This window comes from Vicugna pacos, chromosome 18, assembly GCF_048564905.1.
Source record: "Vicugna pacos chromosome 18, VicPac4, whole genome shotgun sequence".
In the NCBI taxonomy this organism is placed as follows: domain Eukaryota; kingdom Metazoa; phylum Chordata; class Mammalia; order Artiodactyla; family Camelidae; genus Vicugna; species Vicugna pacos.
This window is the reverse complement of record NC_133004.1, coordinates 40,022,820-40,046,611: the sequence shown is the minus strand read 5'-3', so window position 1 is coordinate 40,046,611 and position 23,792 is coordinate 40,022,820. Positions and strand designations below refer to the sequence as shown.

Sequence of the window (23,792 nt, the reverse complement as noted above, 5' to 3'; positions counted from 1 at the left end):
GCCAAGGAGGCTGCCTCAGAGGAAGACCCTTCAGGTTGAAGCTCATTGGAATAGCTGACCGAGGGAAAGGAGCCAAGTGTAGAGAAAAATGCAAAGAGCAGAAAGAACTGGAAGGAAGAAGAACACTGACCAAGGTTTCTGTGTTCCGATGGGGCCGGATGACTGGGGTTGCCCAGATCTCCCATTTCCCACCCAGATGGCCCTGTGGAAGCCCCCAGTCTCTGCACGCCCGTTCCCTTCTATAGACAGAGGTGACAGTTCATGCCCCTGTGACAGCACCCACCCACCAGAGTCCCATGTGTGCAGCAAGTGTTTTGAGCATCTGCTTCGAGCAGGCCCACCTGGGGTCAGCTTATCCATGCTGACACCTTGGAGGTGCTGAGGAAGGGCTGGTTTCACCTGGCTGAGCCTTGAAGACCCTTTGCACTGGACGAGCCACATTCGTTACTCTTTGGGTCTCCTAGGAACCTTGGTTCCCCCATGTAATAAATTGGGCTCCCAGCAAGGCCTGGATGGGGCCGCTGGGCCACCCATGGAAGGCCTCTGTGGCAGGAGGACATACGGAATTTGCTCTTCTGGCTTTTCTGAAATCGTGACTCAGCAGTCAGCAGGCTGTGACACTCGGCGTCTATGAGGGTGGTGTTGGTGTAGCTCCAGCTTTCAGTCTGGCCGACCTGAGAAGAGAAATCCAAATCAATACCCATCAAGTCCCCCAGAAACACAGGCAGTGAGTCTACATAGGGCGTCAGGCACCAACACAGGGCCACCTTGGGACGCGTGGGGATCAGGTTTTTGGTAGACACTTCTGACATCCCTCCTGCAGCATCACTGAGCAGGGCCACCTCTGGGTCCTGTCTGTCCTCTGGAGTTGTGTGTGTGGGTTGCTTGGAAAGGATGACCGGAAGTTAGCTGTGCACTTTCCAAAGCGATGGGTCTGTTCCTTTGGGAGGTCGTTGGTTGGTCTTTGCAGTCTTGCTCCCCTTATCTCTCCCTCCAGAACCCTGGACCCTGCAGGGAGCAGATCGAGGGGTTGTCCCCGAGGACAGCTTGCTTTCTCCTGGAAATGGTCCAAATGTGGTGTTACTTGTCCTGGAGGAGGATGATGGTGGCCAGAAGAAAGGCCTCCAAAGATATCCACATCCCAGTCTCTACAACCTGCGAATGTGTCCACTTACCTGCAAGTGGAATTAAGGCTGTCAGTCTGCTGAGATGGGAGATTCCCTGGGATTATGCAGGTCATCCCTCTGGAATCACCAGGGTCTTTAGTTGCAGAGAGGGAGGCAGAAAAGGGTGTCAGAGTGGTGCGATGGGAGAAGGATTTGACGGGCCACTGCAGGCTCTGATGGTGGAAGAAGGGGCCACAAGCTAAAGGATGCGGAGAGCCTCCTGGAAGCTGGAAACGGCAAGAGAAGAGAGTCTCCCCCAGAGCCCCAAAGAGGGACCAGCCCTGCCACCACCTTGATCTTACCCCAGGGGGTCCCATAGCGGACTCCTGACCTCAGAACTGGGCCATGATAAATTTGTGTTGTTTTAATCCACTAAATTTGTGGTACTTTGCTCCAGCAGCCGTAGGTAACATGGGGGGGACAGCCTAGCCACGTCCCACTTGGAGGCCGTGGGGGCCCCTGGGGGCACAGCCCTTTGCCAGCTCACATGGCTGCTACGTCACTGGAGGAACAGGCTCATCTCTGGTGTCCCTGAGCCTGGGTCCTCATGGCCACACATACACAGGGGACAAGAGACAAAGCCTAGGGCCAGGTTGGGCAGAAGGCTGGATTAGAGACTCCCTCCCCTCATCACCATGCAAAACCAAGAGCCTCAAAGCCTTATCTTATATGAGTAAACCGGGGACAATCTGCGCTATAGCGTCTGGGGCCCACGTTCCAGGCTGGGCTGTGACCGTCCTCACCAGTGCCCCCTGCTGGCTGCAGCCACCTGAGGCTCTGCCTTTGCCTCCTCTGTGCCCCACCTGGCACTGCAGTCCCACGTTTCACGAATGGGATCTGTCAGACTTTAAGGTGTGGAATCAGCTGTCCGCATCCTGAATTCGCATTCTGTTGTGTGCTCCTCCATTCCTCCCCTGCCTCTCCTGGGCCTTTCTCTTGAACAAGGCAACAAACGTGGGTGCGCTGCTCGGGCTGCCCTGCCCAAGATGCGAGGCTCAGCTGGGCCACTGGGCCAGCCAGTGTTGTGTGCCCTGTGCTGGCTTGACTAACAGAAGAATTCTTGAGACAGGATGTCTCTCACGGCTTCCTGTCTTCCTGGTGACAGCTGAAGGGAGCCGGAGTTTAACCTGAAGACAGGCTACAGTCTAGTCATTTTTCCCTAAAAATTTTAAGATTTTAAATTTGAAAATTTTCCTTGTTTGAAGGTAAAAAAAAGACTAGTGGCCACTTGAGGCAGTATTATTATTATTATTATCATTATTATCGTTATTATCATTATTATTCCCTGGGCACCTGTCACCACATGGCAGGCAGTGCTAGGCACCTGGCTTATGTCATCTCATTGGCCCTCAGTCGTCCTGCAGGGCGGCCCTTTCTATCTCTGTGGTCAGAGTTACCACCAAGATGCAAAGCAGTACCCTCATTCATCCACGTGCTCACCCCTCTCCTCTCCTTGATGTTTCCAGCATCTACCCTCCCTTCTCAGAAAAAGGCAGAAAGTAAGCCACAGCCAGCAAGAGAACCCTCAGAGAGCAGCTCAGGCTGGGCCAGGCTCCGTTCTCGCCGCCAGATGGCCACTGAGCCGCACCCGGGATGCTGCCGGCCGCCCGCCGGAACCCTGGCCTGGGTCCCCAGACTCTGCCTCTGCAGGGATGGGGGAGGGAGTGCAGGCATCGATAGAAGCGAGGTGTCTCAAGGCAGCCACGGCTCCGTGTCTGAGGGTCCAGATCAGACACCAGCGTTGGAGCTTCCCCTTCCCATCGTTGATTCTAGTTCTAGAAACACTTCTTCCGGTTGGACTGGGGTCCTTAGGAAGATGGGAGACCCAGAAACAAGTGATACTGTGGAGTCAACCCAGCACCGCACTGCTTTTTCCACTTCAGCTGCCGACAGTGGGGCTCCGTTTACAACCACAGAGACGAAGTCACCCCAGCAGCTACGGCGTCCAGTCCCCGCTCCCTCCTTCACCGGCTCTCAGGCCTGTTTTTGTTTTCAATTGTTCTGCTTGTGCATGTTTAGCAGCACAAACCACTTCAACTCGTTTTGTTTTGGTTTTACTGTACTCAGCTTCAAAAGCCTAAATAAACAATAAAAATCCTGAGCAATCTAGACGTTGCAGTGAAGTAGCCCAGTCAAGCCAAATGTGATCGAAGGCTGTGACCAGCATGGGTAGGCCACAGAATGACTGTCCGTGAACCTGAAAACAAGAAAGTGCAGAAGCTCCTGAGGAATTATGCAGACTGAGGATGGAATCGTCAACAGCTCAGGCCCTTGTTCTGTGAGCCATCGGCCTTTGAGGAGACAGCGTTCAGCTCCCAAGAGCTCCGAGGTCCTGGCCGTGACCCCCCTGCCCAGCCTGCCCCAGTCCAGGGGCTTCTGGAACACTTTACCACCAGAGTCAGCAGGCAGGATGGGGCGGGGGAGGGGTGCTGCCCCATCGGCTGCCACCAGACTGCTTCTCCACCAGGCTAAGACATATTTTTCCTAGTCGGAGAGATTAGAAAGATGCCACCTTATTCCTGGCAGAGCCATGGAGATTTCATGTCTCAAAGTGTTGCTGGCTAGAAAGGGAACGGTAAACTTTTCAGTAACATGACTTGATTATCAGAAAAATGTGCAGTGGCTCATCTGGGAATAAACTGGGGGAAATCTTTCTCGCTGAAGGGGAGACTCTCCTGCAGTTAGCATGAGCCAGAAATCACCCCTGTCATCTCCGCCGTGCCGGGGACATCACCACCTTTCCTGACAGACAGGCCTCTCAACTGTTTGCAGCTGAGAGGGTGGGAGGCGGCTGCTTGGGCACAGACAGGCCTAGCCGGGCACTGTGTGAATTAGATGGAGTGCAATTCCCAGAGCTCCTGGAGAAGCAGGGCAGACGGCCACCAGCACCCTCCTGGGCCGGGGTAGCTGCTGTTAGAAATACCCTGATTTGTCTGTATGCAGAGCAGATAGATCCTCACTACCGTCACAGAATCGCTTAAGACTCAGCCAGGCCTTTCTCGTTCATCTTTGCTAGGAGCAGAACCTAAGTCCGGTGGAAAGGAGCAGCAATCACTCCTCAGTCCTCCTGCCCAGCATCAATTCACTACTGCTTCCTACCCATCTTTTGAGTTTCTTCTCAATCATAATTTGTAAAGTCAGGACCAGCTCACGAATAAGACATTTCTGAACAAGGGCCCTTCTTGGTGTTAATCCTCACAAGGTCCCTGAGAGGGAGACAGTGTTCCCATCTTACAGATGGGAAAGTGGAAGCTTAGTGAGCTTAGTTGGGTAACTTGCCCTGGTCCCCCTGGTCCCAGGTGCCCAGCTCCTGCCCAGTGCACCACGGTCCCTCTCAGGCAGCGGCACCGGAGTGACGATTCTCGACGTCCAGTGGGAAATCCTGGTTTGCCGTCCAGCGGCACTGGTTTCCTTGTCCGAGAATTACAGCAAGTGACAGCAGCACCCACTCCTTTCTCATGCAGACTCCTTCCCACGGGCGGCTCTGTTGGTCCCCACCCCCCGGGGGCCCCACATTGGCCTGGCTGGCTGGAAATGCCCACCTCAGCATTAGAAAACTTTGTTGAGCGAAGGGTTAAATGTGTTGAAATGAGCCTGGTCCTCACAAAAGAAGTGGCATTTACACACCGTACGTTTATGGAAATACTTTGCTGGGGGAAAACAACCACAACATTGTGCATGTTTTTAGGAGGAGAATGGCCAGAGTGTCTTTAATTCACTGTTTACCCGTGAGAATTACTCCCAGGAGTAATCCTGCAATAAAATCTTCTTGGTCTATGAGAATAGAAAGAAATTGAATCAAAAGACTCCATTTCCACTTGTATTTGTTCAGTCTGGGAAATTCAGTGGGCCGGAGCGCTAGTATCAGCAGGGGATTCCTTGCTCCTAGCGTTAAATTACTGTCATAATCGCTCAATTATTTCTTCCTTGTACTGTTTAAAATAAAAATCCATCACATTCTGTGTTTTTTTCTAGCATTTATTAGGTTGAGTGTTTAGGAAAATCAATTATAGTCAGTCAGGCATGAATTGATGAATGTTCTTGTAATAATTGTCAGTTGTTAAACTGGATGTGCTTTCTCTTTCCACCCTTTTCATTTCCTTCAGAGGGCAGAGGTGGCTCAGAGAGAGGCGGAGACCTTGAGGGAGCAGCTCTCGTCGGCCAACCACTCTCTCCAGCTGGCCTCGCAGATCCAGAAGGCGCCGGATGTGGTGGGTAGCCCGGCCCCGCGGGGACTCCGTCACCTTGCGTTTGTACCTCTGTGTTACAGCCGTTTTCTTCTTTGGCTTTAGAGCGTCCCTTTGGGGGATAATGTTTGAAACAGTACTGCTGTCTCAGTGGGGAGTGCTTGTAGCGGTTTGGAGATGGAACTAAAAGTCAGAGGGAGAGCTTCGCTGGTTGTGCATTGGTGCCCGGTGGTCAGCGTGATGCCCGCTTGGTGGAGAGGCGGAGGTGGGATAGCCCATCACCTGCAGGGCTGGTGAGACTGGTGGGAGGACCGCTGGGGGATGGGTGGCGATCCGAAGCCGGAGGCTGGCAAAATTGCACAGGAAAATTGGAGTTTTGGTCCTCTCCTGGATGTGTCCTCCCAGACTGCAAAACAGTTATTGGCGGGGGGTGAGGGGTAATAACCTAACGACCCGCTCTGAGTCTGCGTAATCGCTGGGGTCTCACCTGACGTGCTGGCATCCGAGAGGAGGGCGGCACACGTCTCCCCCCCTTTGCCTCTTAATTTTCCTAAGATTAATAAAAATTGCTTTTAGCTGGAATTTCCACAGCTCGATCAAGGCAGCTTTGAACTGTGGGATTCCAAATTCAGTCCTTCAGTGCTATGCCGTGATACGAAGCAGCAAAGCAGTTAAGACCATGGACACTGGAGCCAAACCCCTGGGTTCCGACCCCATCTCTGCAGATGATCAGCTGTGTGACTTGGGGCAAGCGGCTTAACCTCCCTGAGTCTCAGTTGCGTCATCCATAAAATGGGTCTTTACAAGGATTCTGGAAATTACTCTGAGTGAATCCCTGAGAGCAAGTCCTGCCACATAATATGTTCTCAGTAAACCTTAGCGGTTACTCTTACTGTGGTTAGCATCATCACCTCTGATCCAGGAGCCCCTGTTTCGAATCCAACTCCATCGTCCATCACTAGTTCACCTACAGCGACCCACGCAGGTGGTTACACTTACAAGGCCTCTGGTTCTGGGTGTATAGAGTGAGGAGTAAGTGATTCCGAGGTCCCTTCGGCTCTGACGGCCTGTGATGGGTGGACTGCACTTGCAGGTGTCCTTTCATTTAACAAAGGGTTAGAGAGCCCTTGCTGTGTGACAGGACAGTCTGGTGGGAGACGTGCCACTGTAATGAGGGTCACATGTCAGTTTGACAGCCACTGTTCCACCCAACCCACGAAGCGGGGCTTTGTTGTTTCTTTATATAGATGAGGAAAAGGAAGCTCCCTGGACGTAAACCCCTTGCTCCGGAACGCTCAGCCCCCCTGGCCAAGCCAGGACTCAGCGGGGGCCTCTGCCACCCCAGACCGGAGCTTTTAAATTATTCCCCAGGAATGGATCCAAAGCAAAGCTTTAGTGTGAGGACCCCTCTTCAGGCTTCTCTCTAAGTTCACATTACCTAAAACGTGAGTTACGCATTTCAGGATGCAGAGAAAAGTTTTCCATTTAAAGAACCATCACAACCTTTGTACTTTATGGACTCTGGAATTAATTTGGCCTGAAGTGTTCCCTTGGCTCTGTCACTGTCCCCTCGTCCAAGTTTACCTGGACTGGACCCAGCGCTGTAGCCGAGGCAGGAGGAAGCCCTCGAGGACCGAGTTGGTACTGCCAGCTTCTCCCGGCCTCTGTGGTTGCTCTTCCGTGGTCCTCTTGAGAAAGCCGCGCATCCTGTGTCTGCCCGGGGCTCCTGAGCTAAATGTTTTGATTGAGAGGGTTTCTGGCACCATCCTGGACTATAGCAACCAAAACATTTCAGAAGGAAATGAATGTTTTTGCAGGTAGAGTAAGTTGTGGACCCGAGGGGTGCTTACACACTTCATCATCGGCTAAGTGCAGTGTTTACACGGCACGGCCTCAGCCTCCCGCGCGCCTCCCTGCCAGGGCTCCCCTCGGATGCGCTTTCCCACAGCACCGGGCAGCTCCAGCCCCAGCCCGTTGGGGAGCAAACATAGGAAACCAGGCCAGCGGGAAGACGTCTGTTGGGTTTGGCTGGCAGAACTTGGCAGAAAAACAGTAGAGTCTCTCGATCCAGCAAAAGCCAAAACTGGGCCACTGGGGTCTTTGGAATCGCCGATTCTGAAAGGCGAGCTTCCACCCAGCCGGCCCCCGCTCCGAGCTAGGGGCTGTGTGAGGCTCTGTGTGCTTCTCAGTGCTGCCTCGTGATGCCACAGTCGTTAGAGGGAGCTTTCACTACCTTCATTTCGCAGGTAAGGAAACAGGCTCAGAGGAGTCAAGTAATCTGCCCAAGGTCACACAGCTAGAAAAGGATCAAGCCACCCCACCTTTGCGTGCACTCAGTGAGACAGGAGACATGCAGGCTCTTTGTCAAGTATTTTCAGACAGATATTAGCTCAGGGCTCTGGTGGACCACACCAGGCCACCTTGACCCTAAATACCTGCCTATCGGGTGAACGTAGTGGATGGAGTCGGCCTATGTTGGCCACTTGGTGTTGGCAGGAATCGAGTGGTAATAAGAAAGAGAAGTAACACTGAGTTCCCATTCCCTCGACCCTCCCCAGTGGGGGTAAATAAAAGGCGAACCAGCCTAGACTCCGAGTGTTTGTCTCATGGCTGGGGTCCCGGGCCCACCGTCTTCTCACATCGGGTTTCCCGTGTATTGAGTAGCGCTCTTGCATCTCATTCGTGTTTAATGTGAAAATGGCTGCAGGAGAAAAGAGATCGGTATCTAGCTTCTTTCAGCCTCGGTGGTCTCATCTCAGTAGAAGAACCCATAGTCAGTTGTCCAATCTGGGATATTTCACACAAGCAGGCTGGGGGAGAGGAGAGGTGGGCGGGCCGGTTCAAGGTGACAGAGCTTAATGGGCTGCTACCTCTGTGACTTCTGTTTCTACATTCGTTCTTCCCTTTGGAGACACACTGCCACCCCCAAGACTCAGCCCCTTTCTGGTGCCCATAGGGGTCCGTTGCCAGACTGAGGGAAGTCAGTCTCTGTTCCTTCCTTCAGAGACTTGTCTGAGCCAGGATCCTGACCTTGAACCCAGAATCACTAGGGAATCCCTGGTCCCTCCCCTAGCTCCTGAACCACTGCTACCAGGGTAGGGCCCAGAACCCATATGTTTGCTAAAACCCCCAAGTGATCTGGGTGTCACTGAGCTGAGGCCTGGACGGACACAAGGGAGCCAGGGGTCCTGGCCCTCTGAATCCATGTTTGCTTCCCTTCTCGGCCATGATCACAGTGGTATCCAAACTGCCAGACAGTGACCTCCCTGCAGTTTTAAACCCCCTCTCCACCAAAACAGCATCTAGTGTGCCCTGTCATACAGTCTCCTTTCTAGCTTGTGCCCGGGGACTTCCGGCCCCAGCCTTTCCCGCAGGTGCAAGGCTCTCCCTCCGCCCACAGTCCCGCATGAGCCCCCAGGCCCTTGTCCGTTTCTTCCTTCATTTCTCGCTGTGTCTTCACTGTGGGACGACAGGATGCCTCGGGTTTGAGATGGGAGTGGGCTCACTTGGGCTTAGAGTAGGATGATCTCTTCTATCCTATTTCCACGGTCTTGCCACTTTGGGGTATATCTCATCTCATCTCGTTTAGTTTATGCACAACACAAATGATGTTGCTGTTTTATGAATGAGAAATCGGTGGTCCGGGTTCCTGAGCTAGCTGATATGCCAAAGGTCACGTGGTCAGCTTGCGGCCAGGCCGGGCTGGGCCCTAGGAGTTGAGCAGATAGCCCTCTGCGATGGCCTCTGCGTGCTCTCCTGTTTCACTGCTGGGAGGATCCGGCGGAGGTCCCTTGGCCCCTGACCTTGGCTCCAACCCGCGTTGTCTAGGGTGGTGCTTCCTAAATTCTCTGTGCTGAAGGGCAGTTTTATTTTGTTGCTTTTTTTTTTTAATTTCCAATCTGTTGCAGACTGATAGTTTTACAAAAGATAATAAAAATGTCACAGCAAAGTCGGATTGCCATAAAAGTTTCTAAACACTTACTCTCCATTTCGGTGCTCGTCTCACTGTGTACCAGCAACAGTGTGTGAATTGGCACCAGTCTGTGGAGCACAGTCTGAACCAGACTGGTTTGGACAGCATGTTCCTCTCAAAGAAGCTGGCGGGAGGATGCTCACTGGGGCCCCGGGGCCACTGGCCAATCCACCAGAAGTCAGGGGAAGTGAAGAACTCACTTTACAGCATTACACAAACCAAACACACAGAAAGGAGTCTCTTCTTTGCCCACAAAACTCCACATTCTTCGATGGCAAAGGCCTGCCCCCTGGGGCTGCAGCTGCCACTGGTTCCCACCCCAGTTTAGGCCAGATCGGGACCTGCAGCAGTGCACTTCCCAGGGGTGGGGGTGAGGGTGACATCGAGGATGGTGGCGTTCCACACCCCGGCTCTCTGCTGTCACAGGGACCTGTGCAGTGCTGGCCTCCCCGACCCCTTCATCAGCCTTGCTCAGAAGTGCATGCACCCAGCAGAAGAGCTTCCATAACTATTCAGGAGCTGTGATTACTTTTATTTTTATTTTTTTAATGACTACTTTTAAAACTTGAAAAAAGTACTGCTTTCATCCTTGGGAAGCAGAATTACGGATTTGACTTTAAAAAAAAATGCCTTGTCCCTGTTTTGCATATTTTCCAGGATGAGCAAATCTTGGGGTGTAGGGAGTCAGTTCTTTAAAACATCAATTATCAGAAGTGTTCCTACGCAAAGGAACCCCAAGTATGCATCTTCAACATTTTCAAACTCTTTTTTTTTAAATGCTGACTCAGAATCAACTTGTCAGACAGTATCTCAGCTTCTAGATCACACAGTAATGAATCAGAAGGACACTGAGGTAGAAAACCTGAATGCTTCTGACCAGTCCAGGAGCCTCCTCGGAGCCTTCCCCTCCGGCATCCCCAGCCATCAGCAGGGCTGTTTCTGTCACCTCCTTCAGGGTTTTGCTCAAATTTCGCCCTCCCAATGAGGTTCTTCCTGACCATCTTATTAAAAACTCCAACTGCCGCTTCCCTGCTTCGGTCTTTCCGTGGTGCTAATCCCCATCCGGCCCGCTTTGTGCCACTAATAAACGTATTTGAGGCATCCCACCCTCCCTGCCCCGTACCACTGGACGGGAAGCCCTATAAGGACAGGGTGTTCGGTCCTTTTTTTCCCTCCAGTGTGCCTGGTACGTGGTGGGTGCTCAGTAAATGCTCGTGGAACAGAGGAGTCCGGGCGGCAGCTTCCCGTGCAGATAGGCAGATGGTGTGGGGAGGGCGATCGGCCGGTCCAGTCCATGCAGAGGCAGCAGGGGGTGTTGTTTCATCCACATCACCGTCCACATCCTCCCAGGTGCCTGGTTTTTGCCTCGGTTGCCAGCACTGCTAGCCCCAAGCACCCGTCCGAAGCTGTGCAGTTTCGTCATTTCCTCTCTCCTCCGCAGGAGCAGGCCATAGAGGTGCTGACCCGCTCCAGCCTGGAAGTTGAGTTGGCCGCCAAGGAGCGGGAGATCGCCCAGCTGGTGGAGGACGTGCAGAGACTCCAGGCCAGCCTCACCAAGCTGCGTGAGAACTCCGCCAGCCAGATCTCCCAGCTCGAGCAGCAGCTGAGTGCCAAGAACAGCACCCTCAAAGTAAGGGCACCGGAGGGGTGGGGGGCCGGGGGGCCAGGGGAGGGCCGCAGTGCACTCGCACAGCCTCGGCCTAACCCCGTGCTCCGCCTGCACTGACACCCTGAGCTCCTCAGTGGGCCACTTCGGACCCCACATCTGGGGCACGCACTGGATGCAGTGACGGAGGCAGGAGGCCTCGCCTCAGAAGCCACCTCATGCGCCCCACTGTAGCCCTCGCACGAGTATATATCTGCTGTCTGCAAAGGTGATGGTTAAAATTTCTCCTCCTTTAAAAACAAAAGTGACTGCTGGGGTTTTATCTCAGTCAAGCTCCAGCTGTCAACCAAAGTCCTTCCCTCCAGTGAGAACCAGATAAGGAGGCATGAGGTTCCCCTGGACACGTCATCACTCAGGAGCTCCATGAGGGCTCTTGTTGGAGGACACTTTATCTGGGATTGACAGCAAACATGGCAGCCTTGACCTCTGGTGTAGCAGCTGGAAGCAGAGCCCTAGAGCCCAAAGCAGCGAGACGGACAGGCTTTGACCCCTCCTGTCAGCTCTGGCCAGGGTGGCCCGTCCCTCCTGGTTGTCTGTCCCTCACAGGCAACACATGGAAACCCCCCGTCCTCAGTGCTCACCCACCCCCAGCATCACCAAACCCCCAAGAACTCAGAGACCGTCGGTGCTGGGTCCGGAAGCCCTGTGTGCTTGCTAGGGGGCAGGGTGGCTGTGAGCGTGCAGGCCGTCCAGACTGCTGGCCTTCCCGGGCTCTCAGAGGAGCCTGCTGGCAGGGGGACCCAGCACGCTGAGAGACTCCAGCCCATCCTGTGCCCCAAGAAGATGAAAGCCAGGGGTCTGCTGAGGGCACGTCTGCTCCGAGCCCCGTGGGCCCTGCTCCCAAGCTGCAGGGATGAGTTTTGACCCTCAGGCCTGTGCTGCAGGCCAGGGCCCAAAGCGTGGTGTTGCTTCAGCACAGGGAGCCCCCATGATCAGTCTCTTATCTCCCAGACTGAGTCATCAGCCGCCTTGCCAAAAGCTAGATCCTCCTTGGGCTTCCCATAAATTCATATCCCAGATGCACAACCCAGAACCTTTTACATTATCATTTTTTAATTATGCTTTATTTAAGGTATTTCCAATCTGTTGAAGTTAGCATGATTTGAAGATAGTTTTGGCACTCTAGTTTCACGTGTCAAAGCCAGAAGGGACTCCTCGGTGGCATCTTATTTGACGAAGAAGAGACAGGACCAGCGAGGGTGTGGGCACCTCCTCCGTCTGCCCACCCCCCCCACCCCCCGCCCCCGCTCAGCCTCCATTTGCGGCAGGTGTGAATGAATAAGTGACCAACTGCCAATTATAGTCACTGCACTGAAGAAACTGGATCAGAGTTAGTTGTAAAAATGTCAGGAAAACTTCTCCTTGTACAAAGTAGTTCTAGAATGTGGCTAGGCCCATTTTGATTTTTTTTTTTTTTTGAGGTTTTTTTTTCCCCCTCAACACATGACCGTGTTTCTTGGTTCTTGGGCAGAACTAAGTCGCCAGCAAGTCTGTCCTGGCAGCTCGCTGGCCTGACGTCGCTGGCGCCAGTGCACCCCGGGCTCAGCCTCACTAGATTCTTCCTTGCCTCTCTGGGGTGGATTTTACCTGCAGCCTGAGAAATTGCCGGGTGCCCGGGCCCCTCTGAGGAGTCGGTGCTGCCAGCTCTGGGGAGAAGCTGAGACCTGGCGTTCATCTCTCCAGTGTTTTTCTGTTCTCTTTTCAGCCTGCCCAGTGAGTGCAGTACTCACTTTTTAGTTCAGATTAAATCTCATTTTGTCATGTTCTAGCCACTTCTGACGCTCGCCGGCATTGATCATATTAGACCATTCGCCTTCCCCTCCTCTGCCACAGTTAAAAGATGCAATGCAATACACGATGAGTTTGACTGTAGGAGAGGGAGGCTGAAGACCTTACATTTTTTATTATAGAGCAATTTCTTCTGAATCAGTTAAGGTTTTAATGTTTGCCTTCACGAAAAATGAAACGCAGTTTCACAAATTAATGTTCTTTATCCGTATCTTGGGGGAATTCTTTAATACCGTACAGTTAATGAAACAATTCGGCGATACTTCTTCCAAAATTATTACTCCCTTATCTTCATCTGATCTAATAATCAAAACATATCCTCTAGTAACAAGACTTCTCTGATTTTAATTATCTTAACCCCTTGTCGCCAGCAGTGAAGCTTTCCCTGATATCGGACCAGCACGCAAAAGGCATCAGCCTTCCCCAAACGAGCACGTCTGCCTCGCTCACCCCAAGGAATAAGGTTAATTGAATGAGATACTTCCCAAGGCTTTTTTTTTCCTAACGTGTGTAATTTGTAGTCTCAAATCTAAACTAAGCAGCGGAACAATTATTCGGAAACTACTTCATGAATGAGACCTGTCAAACTGGCAACCTGATGCTTTCGAGACTGGGGGTCTCGGGCCCCACAGTGGTGGCCGCTCAGGGCAGCCGGGAGCCACCCCTGAACTTCACAGTTCCTCCTCCTCCCTACTTCCTGCCGTCCCGCTTCCCTGGTCTTCTCCTTCTTGGACAGTGTTGTTCAGCTCTGGGGGACTCTGGGACACTCTGCGCAGGGCTCAAGTTGGGCTCCAGCCGTGTCTCGGTGCGGTGGGTGGTTTCACCGTGGACGCTGATGGTGGCCTTTGAAATAAATGCTAATGTGCTCCGTGACAGTCACTCCGGGGTGGGGACTGGTCTCACAAGGGCAGAAGGCATCACGGACAGCCTTGAGTTTATTGAGAGTCTCGGGTTTACGGGGGTTTCTCTGCCAGTACACCCTAGGGGTAAACTCTGAAATGGGATGTACTTGGGAACTGATTGTTTTGTTTTCCCAAGCACCTTGAAACTCTTCTGCCCTTTGTGACTAGTATTTCTTCCCTTCCCCAAAATAACTGATTTATAGTTGTGAGGATAGGTTACCAGTTGGATGTGTGCCAGTCTCTCCCTCCGTGCTCCACTTGTCCAAGCCGAGTTCACCATCGCTATCCACATACGGTGGTGTGGCCTCTAGCCTTCAGATAGATGTCGAAGCAGAGTCAGAAGCGGGAGATGCTGCTTCCTGCCCATTCTGATAAGTGCTTCTGCACCACTGCACGTGCAAGGGAGAATTCTGTATTCATAATTAATGAAATAACCCGACTCACGTTACAAGGCTGCTGTTTCCGATAACACGATTCTGTGGTCCTCTGTTGGAAAACTTCAGCTCAGAGGCAGTGTCGTGAGACAGTCACCTGCGTTACACTCACCAGAGCACAGACGGTAATGCTACCAATAGCTCCGATTTAAAACGGATGTTTCTAAGAAAGGCTAGCGAAAAGAATGCCAGTCTTCCCTAGGGAGAAGTTATATTTTCTACAGATGCTTTAAAGACCAGTACTTCTCACTGGGTGGGTGGGCAGATGTGTTAGAATCACCTGGGGGCCTTTTTCCAAACCGCACAAGCCTCCCCAACCCTCCGCAGCCCTCACTCCCCCTCTCCAGGTTCTGGTGGGTCCTTCTGAACCACCGTGGAGCACACTGTCCCTCGGGGTGGGGAACAGGAGAAAAGACTGACGGCCACTTCTGTGTACTCATTCAGTGCCTTTAATTCTGGACGCTGCCTCTTTGGTTACATAAGTTCCCTCACTCAGCCCTGTGTTTCTTCTGCACCAAGGCTGCCCGTGACTGCATTTCAATGAGCATCTTATCCCTGGCTCTATATGAAGCTCTCACATCCGCGTCTTGTTTGATGCTTACTGGCAAGCGGGTGTGATGACGATCACTGTCTCTGGGAGGAAGTGGCTGAAGTTAGGAGAGGCGGGGCCTGGTGCTGTCCAGCCTGTGGCTGTAGAGGGGGGCCTCCACTGCCCCCGCCGCCCTGGACAGTGCAAGCAAGTCCTAACATCAAACGTCCCGGTGTCAGAGAGCCCAGGGGCCGAGCCTGCCAGAGCCTTGTCCTGCCTGGAAGGAGTGAGCCTTCCATGGGGAGGAGGAGCGGCGAGGGTAGCCCTGGGCCAGGGAGGCAGTAGTAGAGAGGCCTCAAAGGGAAGAAACCGAGGGGCTTTGTGTTAGAGGCCTTGAGGTCCTATCAGGATTGAGGCTGGAGCTGGAGGTCCTACGTGGGTCCCTATGAAATCACTGTAAACCAGTGGCTCTTACTGGAAATGCTTTAGGGAGATCACTGTCTGTGGGAATCTACGAAGAATTAGACACACATGCCCCTGGTCACTAGGTGAGGTAATCTAGATCATCACCTGCAGACAGTCCCTAGATCGTGGCACACTTAGCCGACCCTGCAACGTCCAGGTGGCCAAAATGTTGAGCCAGGACCATTCCGGTCTGTGATGGCACCGTTCCACGAGAAGGAGCTGGCTCCTGTCTCCTGTGTCTGGTCACACCTGGATCACAGCTCGTGGAAGTTGGAAACGGAGGGTTGCCCTGCAAGGATGCCTCCTCTCCTGTCCCGAGCCACACTTCAGCGGGCAACCAGCCCTCCAGGGTCATGGTCACTCTCCCCACCCCCCATCTGGCAAGGGGGTGGGTCTCCTCTTTTTGTCTCGTGTCCTCGGCATCCCTGTAGCACAGGCAGAGCACCCACCCGGGCCTCCCTGGGCTCCTCCCCAGGCCCAGCATCAGTGGACCCTAAACTGATGTAACTGCTGCCTCTCACCAAGTAACTGTGGAGACCAGAGGGGGTTCAGGTGAAAAGGAGGTGCACACTGCCTAGTTCTGGCCCCCAGAGCAGCAGTGTCAACCTTGGAACCCTGCCCTGGACCAGGGAGCCCAGTCATACTCACTCAGTTCTGACTGGCGGCCCCTCAGCCCGTGGGTCCAGGTCAGGTGGGAATCACACACCCGTGTCCCTGGCCTGAGCGGTGGGTCTTCAGGTAGCCCTGCTGAAAGCCTGGCTCGGATCGTCTGGGAGGAAGAGATGGAGCCGTCTGTAAACTGCAGCACAATCGCCTCTCCAGCCCTGTCTGTCGTGTGGCGGAGGTATTGTGGCCTTGACCCCTCGTTGTGCAACCCAGAGGAGGAGGCCTTTCAAGGGTCTCTACATTAGCCTCCGTGCCAGAGGTCCTTTCAGTTGGTAGCCCTAGAGCACGGAGAGCCCTGTGTTATGACTTGACTAAGACGGGTATCTTCTATAAATCTAGTGCCTAATTTGCTGCACGCCAAAGTGCTTTGCATTTTAAACTAGATTATCTTATTATTGGCGTCGTAGCCAGGATTTTAAGACCATGGAGGTAATTCCTCTGGCAATTTAAGAAACATTTGATGAGCACCTACTAAGTTCCTGGAACCACAGGTGTGCTTTATGAGTATTAAATGTATGTGACCTACATCACACAACTATCCTGTTTGAGAGGCACCTGAAGTCTGCACTCGTGCATCCTACATTTCCTCACTGCTGTCCTTGGAAAACCCTTGTTCTTATCTCCCCATTTCCCAGATGAGGAGCATGAAGCCTGACAGGCTACGCCCATCACCCAGGGTCACACTCAGCCAGAGGGACTGACGGGCAGCCCACCTCCGCACCTTGACCCTTTCTCCTCTCTCTGAATGGGGCCCACGTGTGCTGCTTCACATGAGTCCTTTTTCAGGAGGACCCGCTTCCCAGATTCTGTGTTGAGGGCACTGGATACAGGGCTGCCTTTCCTGCCATCAGCGTCTTTAACAGCCAGAGCGGCTCCAGGCCTCTGGCCTCCTCCGAGGGTCTGCCGCAGCGGGGACACTGGGAGACAACAAACTGGGCTGTGGAGAGCTTCATAAACGGAGCCCTGGATTCAGAAGCACAGCATGTCTTCAGGAACAACACAGTTGTATTCAGTACCACCCACCAGGGACAGAATCGTCATAACTACTGTAATGGCAGTAACCACCGTTAACGGGTGCTTTGCCACGTGCAGGTCGCCAGGCGAAGCACTCCATGTTACGCTTGGCCCTGGGTCTGCAGGTTCCACGTCCACCGATTCGGAAGTCGACTGTACTACACCCTTCTGTTCAAGGGACTTGAGCATCCATGGACTTTGAGACCACGGAGGTCCTGGAGCCAGTCCCCCGTGGGTACCGAGGGATGACTGTACTTTATTTAATCCTCACAAGAGCACTGTCCCGTAGGTGCCGTTATAGATGAAGGTGCTGAGGCTCAGGGAAGTTAAGTGTCTTCTCCACGGTCACCCCGCAGCTAAGTGGCAGAGCCAGACGTGGCCCTGATCTGTCGGGCCCCAGCCCACCAGTGCTTCACTGCCTCCACATTCTGTCAGCTGCTGGGGCAGCCTCAGCTCTGCCAAGGTGTGCGCTGCACAACTCCAGTGGTTTTTTTTCTTTCCTTGGAGGAAGAGACAGATGCTCTGCAGATGTGTGGCCATAATTAAGTAAGATGGCATGTGGGATGTGGAGCCGAGCCTGGAATCCGGCCCGCGGCTCAGCAAGCGTTAGCGAAACCTGAGGGAAGTCTCTCCAGAGACAGTGACCCCCAGGAGCACCTGCCGCCCTTTCCAGTCCAGGAGCCTCTGGAACTCGACCTGCTGTGCATGTCTGGTCAACGAACCGAGCTGAGGGCCCTTGGTCTTTTTCCAGTGCTGGGCCCCAGGCCACGTGCCTCCCACCCGTGTGGCCACCGCAGGTGTGGTTCTGAGACAGCGCTCTGCGGGGTCGTTTGTCAGGAGAGCTCGTGGGGATGGGCTTTGGGAGGCGGCCCTGCCAGGCCCCCATCCAGGTGTCCTGATGAAGAGGTTTGCAGATTCCGTCTTCGGTGCTTCCTGATTCAGTTGCCCCCAAGGAGATGGCAGAAATTTCAGTGGAAGCTGTTTAGTTCTCAGTGAAAACTATTACTTGACCAAGTTAAACAGATTCTAGTCCTCAAACCTGCTGATCTGGGCCAGTCACAGGTCTGCAAAGAAGACCTGCGGCGGGGCTCTTGGGGAGCCCACCCCAGGACTTGGCAGCAGCGCGGTCCTGCAGGGAAGGCCCCGCGGTGCCAGCACCTGCCCCGGCTTTTTGTCCTGCCTTTGTTCAGCTCGTGGAGGTCATTGCTGCTGCTCCCACTGCTCGGACGAGCCGTTGATTCACAGGTCCAAGGGGCCAGCCATGAGTGACAGACCGGCTCTGCGTTCCGGGCCGGGCCAGGTTCAGAAGTGCTCCGTGTCGTCCCTTCCTCCTGTCTGCCTCCTGTGCTCTGAACACGACCACATTTTCTGTGTGCGCTGCGTCCCAGAGTCGGTGAATTTCACACTCTGAAGGCGCTCTGTGCCCCGGCAGCCCCGGGTCAGCTTGTGTTCTGGAGGCCACCCGGCGTGCTTCTGCTGTCCGACCACAGGAGGATGAATGCAATCACTTCTCCATGAGCACCTCCTGAAGATCTTTTGTCGGAAAATGAGTGCAGGCTACCCCCTGTTTGACTGTGATGAGAAACTGTGAGACATAAAGTTGGCAAGAGATCTTTAACAGAAACTAGGGCAGAGCCGTTCACGTAATGGGAAATACACACACAAGGAGCCACCAGCAAGGGCGAGAGGAAAAGGTGGGCTACGTGAGTTGAGTTGAGTGAACACCTGAGTTCTCAAAACCACAGGCCATGTGGGAATTGGGTGAGCATCAAGGCTGATGGGCCAGGTGGAACTCTCCTCCCCAAACTCTAGAATGCTCTCGGTCTGCTTTAATCTATGATCATAGACGTGGCTGGTCAGGTAGAGCTGAAAAAAGTAACTGGAAGCCCTGTGGATGGAGAGGGGCTGTTGACTCAAGAATTAGAATTTGTTCACCCCAGCCTTGGCAAGATGCTACATGGCCAAGAACCCCCGCTGGGCTGGGACTTTGTGTTTTGTGTCAAGCTGCCTCATTTCCCCCAAAGAGCTCGGTGGGGATGGTTAGGGGGTGGTAAAAAGCATCTTCATAGAAGGAAACACCCTGTGCCGACCACTCTACTCCAAAGGCTCTTCCTGACAAGGCGGCCTTGCAGGGCTCCGTGGGAACACCCGGTGGGCTCACAGGCTTGAGTGGCACATGTCAGAGCATCATCACACTGGGAAACGTGCGGTCGCGCCCGTCAGCCCCTGGGGCTCACACAAAGGCCCCGGGCCTTCCGTCTGAAGGGCACTCTAGGGCCAGGAAGTCAGCTGTGCTCGGCCGTGGCCCTGCTGGCCAGGGTGCCCTGGGAGGACCCTCCCTGCAGGACTCAGACAACCATCTGTCAGGGAAACCACTGACCGCCCAGCTGAATGGCCTCCACTCTTAAAACCCCCATGTCTGGAGGGATCCAACCAGAAGTACAAACGTGTCTTTCCTGGTGCCCACTGGATGCCAGCCTCAGCGACAAAGGGGCTGTGTCTCTTGTCAGCAGGTTCCCACTGAAGGTGTTGACAACCGACTATGCATGTCAGCTGGCCTCGCGCAGTTTGTGAAAAGCCACACACTGCTTTTAAAACACCAGGGGTGCATCTCTTCATCCTGTTCGCCATTTTGTGGGATTTGATCCCAAATGGCCTCCTCCTTATTCTGCTTTCCACTTTTGTAAAGCTTTTTCCTTCTGCTTTCATTAGGTTTTACATTACCTTATGGTTGCCGTGTGTGGGGGGGGGTGGCCAGACGAGTGAAGGACAAGGGACACCACCACTGTTGTCACCTTTCACTGTGTGTGTCTGGCTCCCTCAGGGACACCAGATGCTTTACAGGGAATGTAGTCAGTGGAGTGTCTTAGCCCACTGGGGCCACCGTGACAGAATACCATAGACCAGGTGCTATAAACAAAAAACTCTTACTTCTCACAGTTCTGGAGGTTGGAAGTCCAAGATCGAGGCACCAGCAAATTTGGTGTCTGGTGAGGGCTCCGTTCCTGGTTCACAGATGGCCTTTTTCTCACTGTGGCTTCACCTGGTGGAAACAGTGAAGGAGCTCTCTGGGGTCTCTTTTAAGGCACTAATCCCATTTGTGAGGGCCCCACCCTTATGACCACATCACCTCTCATAGGTCCCACCCCCTAATGCCATCACCTCGGGGCTTAGGATCTGAACATTTGAATTTGATGGGGACACAACTTTCAGTCCATGGCAAAGCCCGTAGACCTATTTTGGACACAACCACTAACAAAATCCCTCTCTATTTTCAGCAACTGGAAGAAAAACTCAAAGGACAGGCTGACTATGAAGAGGTGAAGAAAGAACTAAAGTAAGTGTGGAGGTGCCAGCTCGGCCATTCACAAGCCAGGGCTCACTGGGGACATTTGCTCAGGAAACACCGGGCCAGCCAGGGGGCGGCTGCAGGGTCCTTGATGGGCCATGTCCCGAGCCGCCCAGCAGTGCGGCTGTTTGCACTCAGGCCTGTGCCTGAATTCTTTGGACTTTTTATAAAACTCTGTGTGTAAAAATTGCCAATATGCACAGAATCAGAAGAGATACTGCCCTTAGAGGAAATATAAAATATGAGCTTATTTTTTAGCTGTAAGGTCCCAAAACAGGAGGATAAGAGCAAGAAAATTCTCCAGTCTAAAGGGGGCTCGTGGCCTCGCACCTCCCTGGCCACCTAGACACTGGGGCCTTCTCCTCTCCACCTCCATCCAAGAGGCAACAGCTGGAAGCTTCTCCTCCCTTCAGTGCTAATGCTCACATTCTCACACTTAGAAGTTCCCTCCTCAGCCCCACAGCCCAGCCTGACCCTCCCGCCTCAAACTCCTTCCCCTGAGCTGCCCTTGGCCCTCCTACAGTTCCCAGACACTGGTCCCTACCTGCCCCCGAGTCCAGCGCTCTCCAGACTCATGGGCAGCCCCCCACAGTGCACATGCCCACCCCACCCCCCGGCCTCATGCGTTACCTCACAGAGTCTCTCCTGGGCCTCCCTGCCTCCACGGCCAGGTTACCAAACACAGCAGAGGGAATCCCTGTGACGTGTGGCCCTGCCCTACCCTCTGTGCTCTTTCCTGGCCCCAGCTGCACCCTGACCCCCAGCAGACGCCCTAGTGCTCTGCTTCATGAAGGAGACAGATGCCCCGCAGCTGCCTTTACCTTGGAATTTACTCCTCTGGTCTTGGCTTCTCCGTCCTGTCTCTCCAGGCTGACCCCTCCACCCTGGGTCCCTTCCTTCCTGCTTCTTCCTGCTGTTCCATCAGCTTTTTTCTCCTGCTGACATTTTTAATTTTTCCTTTTAAAATAAGCCTCCACCTACTCACCATGCTGTTCTTTATATTCTTAATTCCATTCCCTCGGGTTTGCTAAAAAAGCCCATTGGAAGGCCTCTTCGACCTCCTCGCCACCACCGTCAGTAGCCTCCCTGGCGGGGTGACTCCGGGGGGCTCCCCTCACTTCTCTCCTGAGCAGCCTCACCCCCACAATGTGGACAGCCTCTGCCAGCACCCCTTGGACACCCCCAGACTCTCTGCAGGTCCAGCCTCTTCAAGCTCTGTCCCCTCCCCCTACCCCACTTCCAACTTACGGAGGTGAATTTTTTACTTATGTACCTGCCTCCCCATCCCTTCGCCCAAGCCCCTGCTCTTCCCAAGCTGAGGTCGGCCCCACACCCCCTCCTCCGAGCTCACCTCTATCCCCGGAGACCCAATGCTTCTTGGCTGCGGTCTCGCCCCTCCGCAGACTGGCCCTCACCCTCCTCCCTGAACAGCCTTCCCGCATCCCCGCTGGCCCTTCTGCCACGTCTGCACACCACAGCCCCACCACGGTGGAGGCATCTGAAAACTCCATTCAGGTGGCTTTTCTGCTAAAATGTGTCCCTGGCTCCCCACTTCCTGGGGATCCCAGTGTCCTCTAGACATCTGCCAGCAGTCGGTTCTGGCCCATCTCAGCCCCAGGGTCCCTGCCCACCCCACCCGGGGTCTGCAAAGCCTCTGGACCCTTCAGGGCCCTTCTCAAACGCTGACAGCTCGAGACAGACCCGCCGCCCCACCCTGGTTTTCTCCTACTCGTGCCGTTTGGGTTTTGTCTTCTACCCTGCACCTCCCGTAGGGTTCCTGAGGGTGAGTGGTTTTGACTCTGCACGGCGCCAGGCGGGTAATAGGCTGTCGCTAAATTTGTTGAGTAAATGAAGAGACACTGATGTTTTTAGTATAAACTTAGGGACGCACTTAGTCTTTTCTTACATGATCCTAAAGCAGATCTCAGACAAGAATATAGTTGCGAACAACGTGACAGCCGCTAAGAAAAGGCAAGTTTGTCCAGACTGCTCGCCTGCCTCCCCTCCCCTCCCCTCCCCTCCTCGTTGCAGTGGGACCCAGAGTCCTCATTATCCTCAGGAGCTGACCGCAAAACAAAACGATGAGTTTTACGCCCTGTCAGCTCCTCCTTGTTCCTGTCTTGTTGGTTTACGTGACAGGGGCCCTAGGAAGACACAACCTCAGAGAAACGAAGAGCGGTCAGCTCCTTACTGGAGCTCCCGGTGGCCAAGGCATACAGGGGTCTCGAGGTCCTGGGCATTTGTCCACACTGTGCTTTCTGGACGGCACGGCTGGGAGAGAGCACGCAGGTGGCCCAGTGTGCTGGATGGAAGTGACCCTCGTTCTCGCCTTCCTGTCTCGAGTGTGCAAGGGGCACCCGGGCTTCTCAGGGCCACGTGGACCCACAGAAAGAAAGAAATGTCCACCTGGGCAGAGCCTGCAAGCAGTGCCGGGCATCCCGAACCCGCGCAGCTCTCAGACTTGTTGAAACAGGCCAAGCCAGAGTGGTTTCAGTGATAAGGAGAACAAAGGAGAAATCAGGATGGGTTCTTACACCCTTGTGGTGGCTCCTTCCCCAGCCTGGGGCTGCCGTGATGGTCTGCTGCCGCTTTGGGGCCACCCAGCTGTGGGATCTTGCCCCTCGCCAATCCCCCTGGGCCCCGGGTACCAGCTGCCAAGTGTGCGTGAGGGGCGGCGGTCGAGGGCAGAGGTTTCTCTCCCCACCTTCCTCATTACAGCTCTTTCGGCCCCGCTTAGCTTGACAAATCCGTCCCACTGGCGGCAATGTTATGTCTATGTTCAGCTCCGCTTTAAAATTATACTCTGAACAGACCTGGTGTGATTCCATATGGAATGATTTACATGCTGGGCAAGGAATTTTTGCTGGCCAACTGCTAGTTGAAGAGTTATCCCAGAGACGCTCTCAGATGATAAGGCTGCCAGGGAAGTTGTGAAAGTTGTCAGCTCCTCAGTTCCTGGAGAGCAGGGAACGCTGACGTGACCGCTCATTAGCGCGGCTGTGCTCGAAGGTCCGGGCAGGAGGTAACCGCTCTGTCTTGCTCTTCGCAGTATTCTGAAGTCCATGGAGTTCGCACCGTCCGAAGGAGCTGGCACCCAGGTACCGGGTCTCACTTTGCTTTCCGTGTGGGTGAGCGTCCCCTCGCTGCTTCACAATCATGATGTTTCTATGCGACTCCTCGCCCACAGCTGACGAGTAACTCCTCAGGAATAGCTACCCAAGTGAAAGTAAATTCTCTTCAATTAAAAAGGGGCAAGAAGAGAAAATTCCATTAGTGTTTTCCAAGCCGGTAACTCGGTTCAAGTGAAATTGCAGGTGCTAAGAACATGGAAAGAAATGGTTTCAGGTTGTGTTAAAGGTCAGCCCGGGTGGCTTGGCTCAGGGACCCTGATCGCCTGCCTCACGTGGACGAGACACGGGGCTAAGATGACAATGGCACATGGTAACCCGGTGGCCAATTAGAATTTTAAGTCCTCACATTAGAATCCCGCTCCAAAATTCCAGAAGACAGCAGACTCTCAGTGACTGGCAGCAAAAAAGGTCCCCTTTGCAGGAGACTTCTGGCAGGTGTGTGGCTCGGCAGCCTGTCCCATGGCCAAGAGGTATAGGTTTAGATTCTCAGACTTGGGGACAGAACAGAGAATAGTTCGCTGT

The 23,792-nt window shown here is 53.8% G+C and overlaps 1 protein-coding gene and 1 long non-coding RNA gene across 18 annotated transcripts in view; one reads left to right on the top strand and one right to left on the bottom strand.

Moving 5' to 3' along the window:
- CUX1 (cut like homeobox 1) overlaps positions 1 to 23,792 on the top strand; it is a 352,302-nt gene that overhangs the window by 263,567 nt on the left and 64,943 nt on the right. For 9 of the 11 annotated variants that reach the window (XM_072943158.1, XM_072943157.1, XM_072943155.1 and 6 more), the window contains exons 10-13: positions 5,273 to 5,377; positions 10,768 to 10,956; positions 20,069 to 20,127; positions 23,189 to 23,237. In XM_072943158.1, coding sequence (XP_072799259.1) covers positions 5,273 to 5,377; positions 10,768 to 10,956; positions 20,069 to 20,127; positions 23,189 to 23,237 — 402 coding nt within the window. The remainder of the gene's footprint in view (positions 1 to 5,272; positions 5,378 to 10,767; positions 10,957 to 20,068; positions 20,128 to 23,188; positions 23,238 to 23,792) is intronic. The other 2 variants (XM_072943159.1, XM_072943151.1) reach the window with 1 other exon arrangement.
- On the bottom strand, positions 12,410 to 23,575 carry LOC140687140 (uncharacterized). Of its 7 annotated transcripts, none has more exons than XR_012061273.1 (5): positions 22,299 to 23,575; positions 19,722 to 19,833; positions 16,490 to 18,375; positions 15,759 to 15,879; positions 14,543 to 14,749 (listed from the first exon to the last, which is right to left on the bottom strand). It is a non-coding gene; the product is annotated as an uncharacterized lncRNA (long non-coding RNA). The 7 variants fall into 7 exon arrangements; XR_012061272.1 differs by having other exon boundaries at positions 16,498 to 18,375; XR_012061274.1 differs by having other exon boundaries at positions 16,498 to 18,362.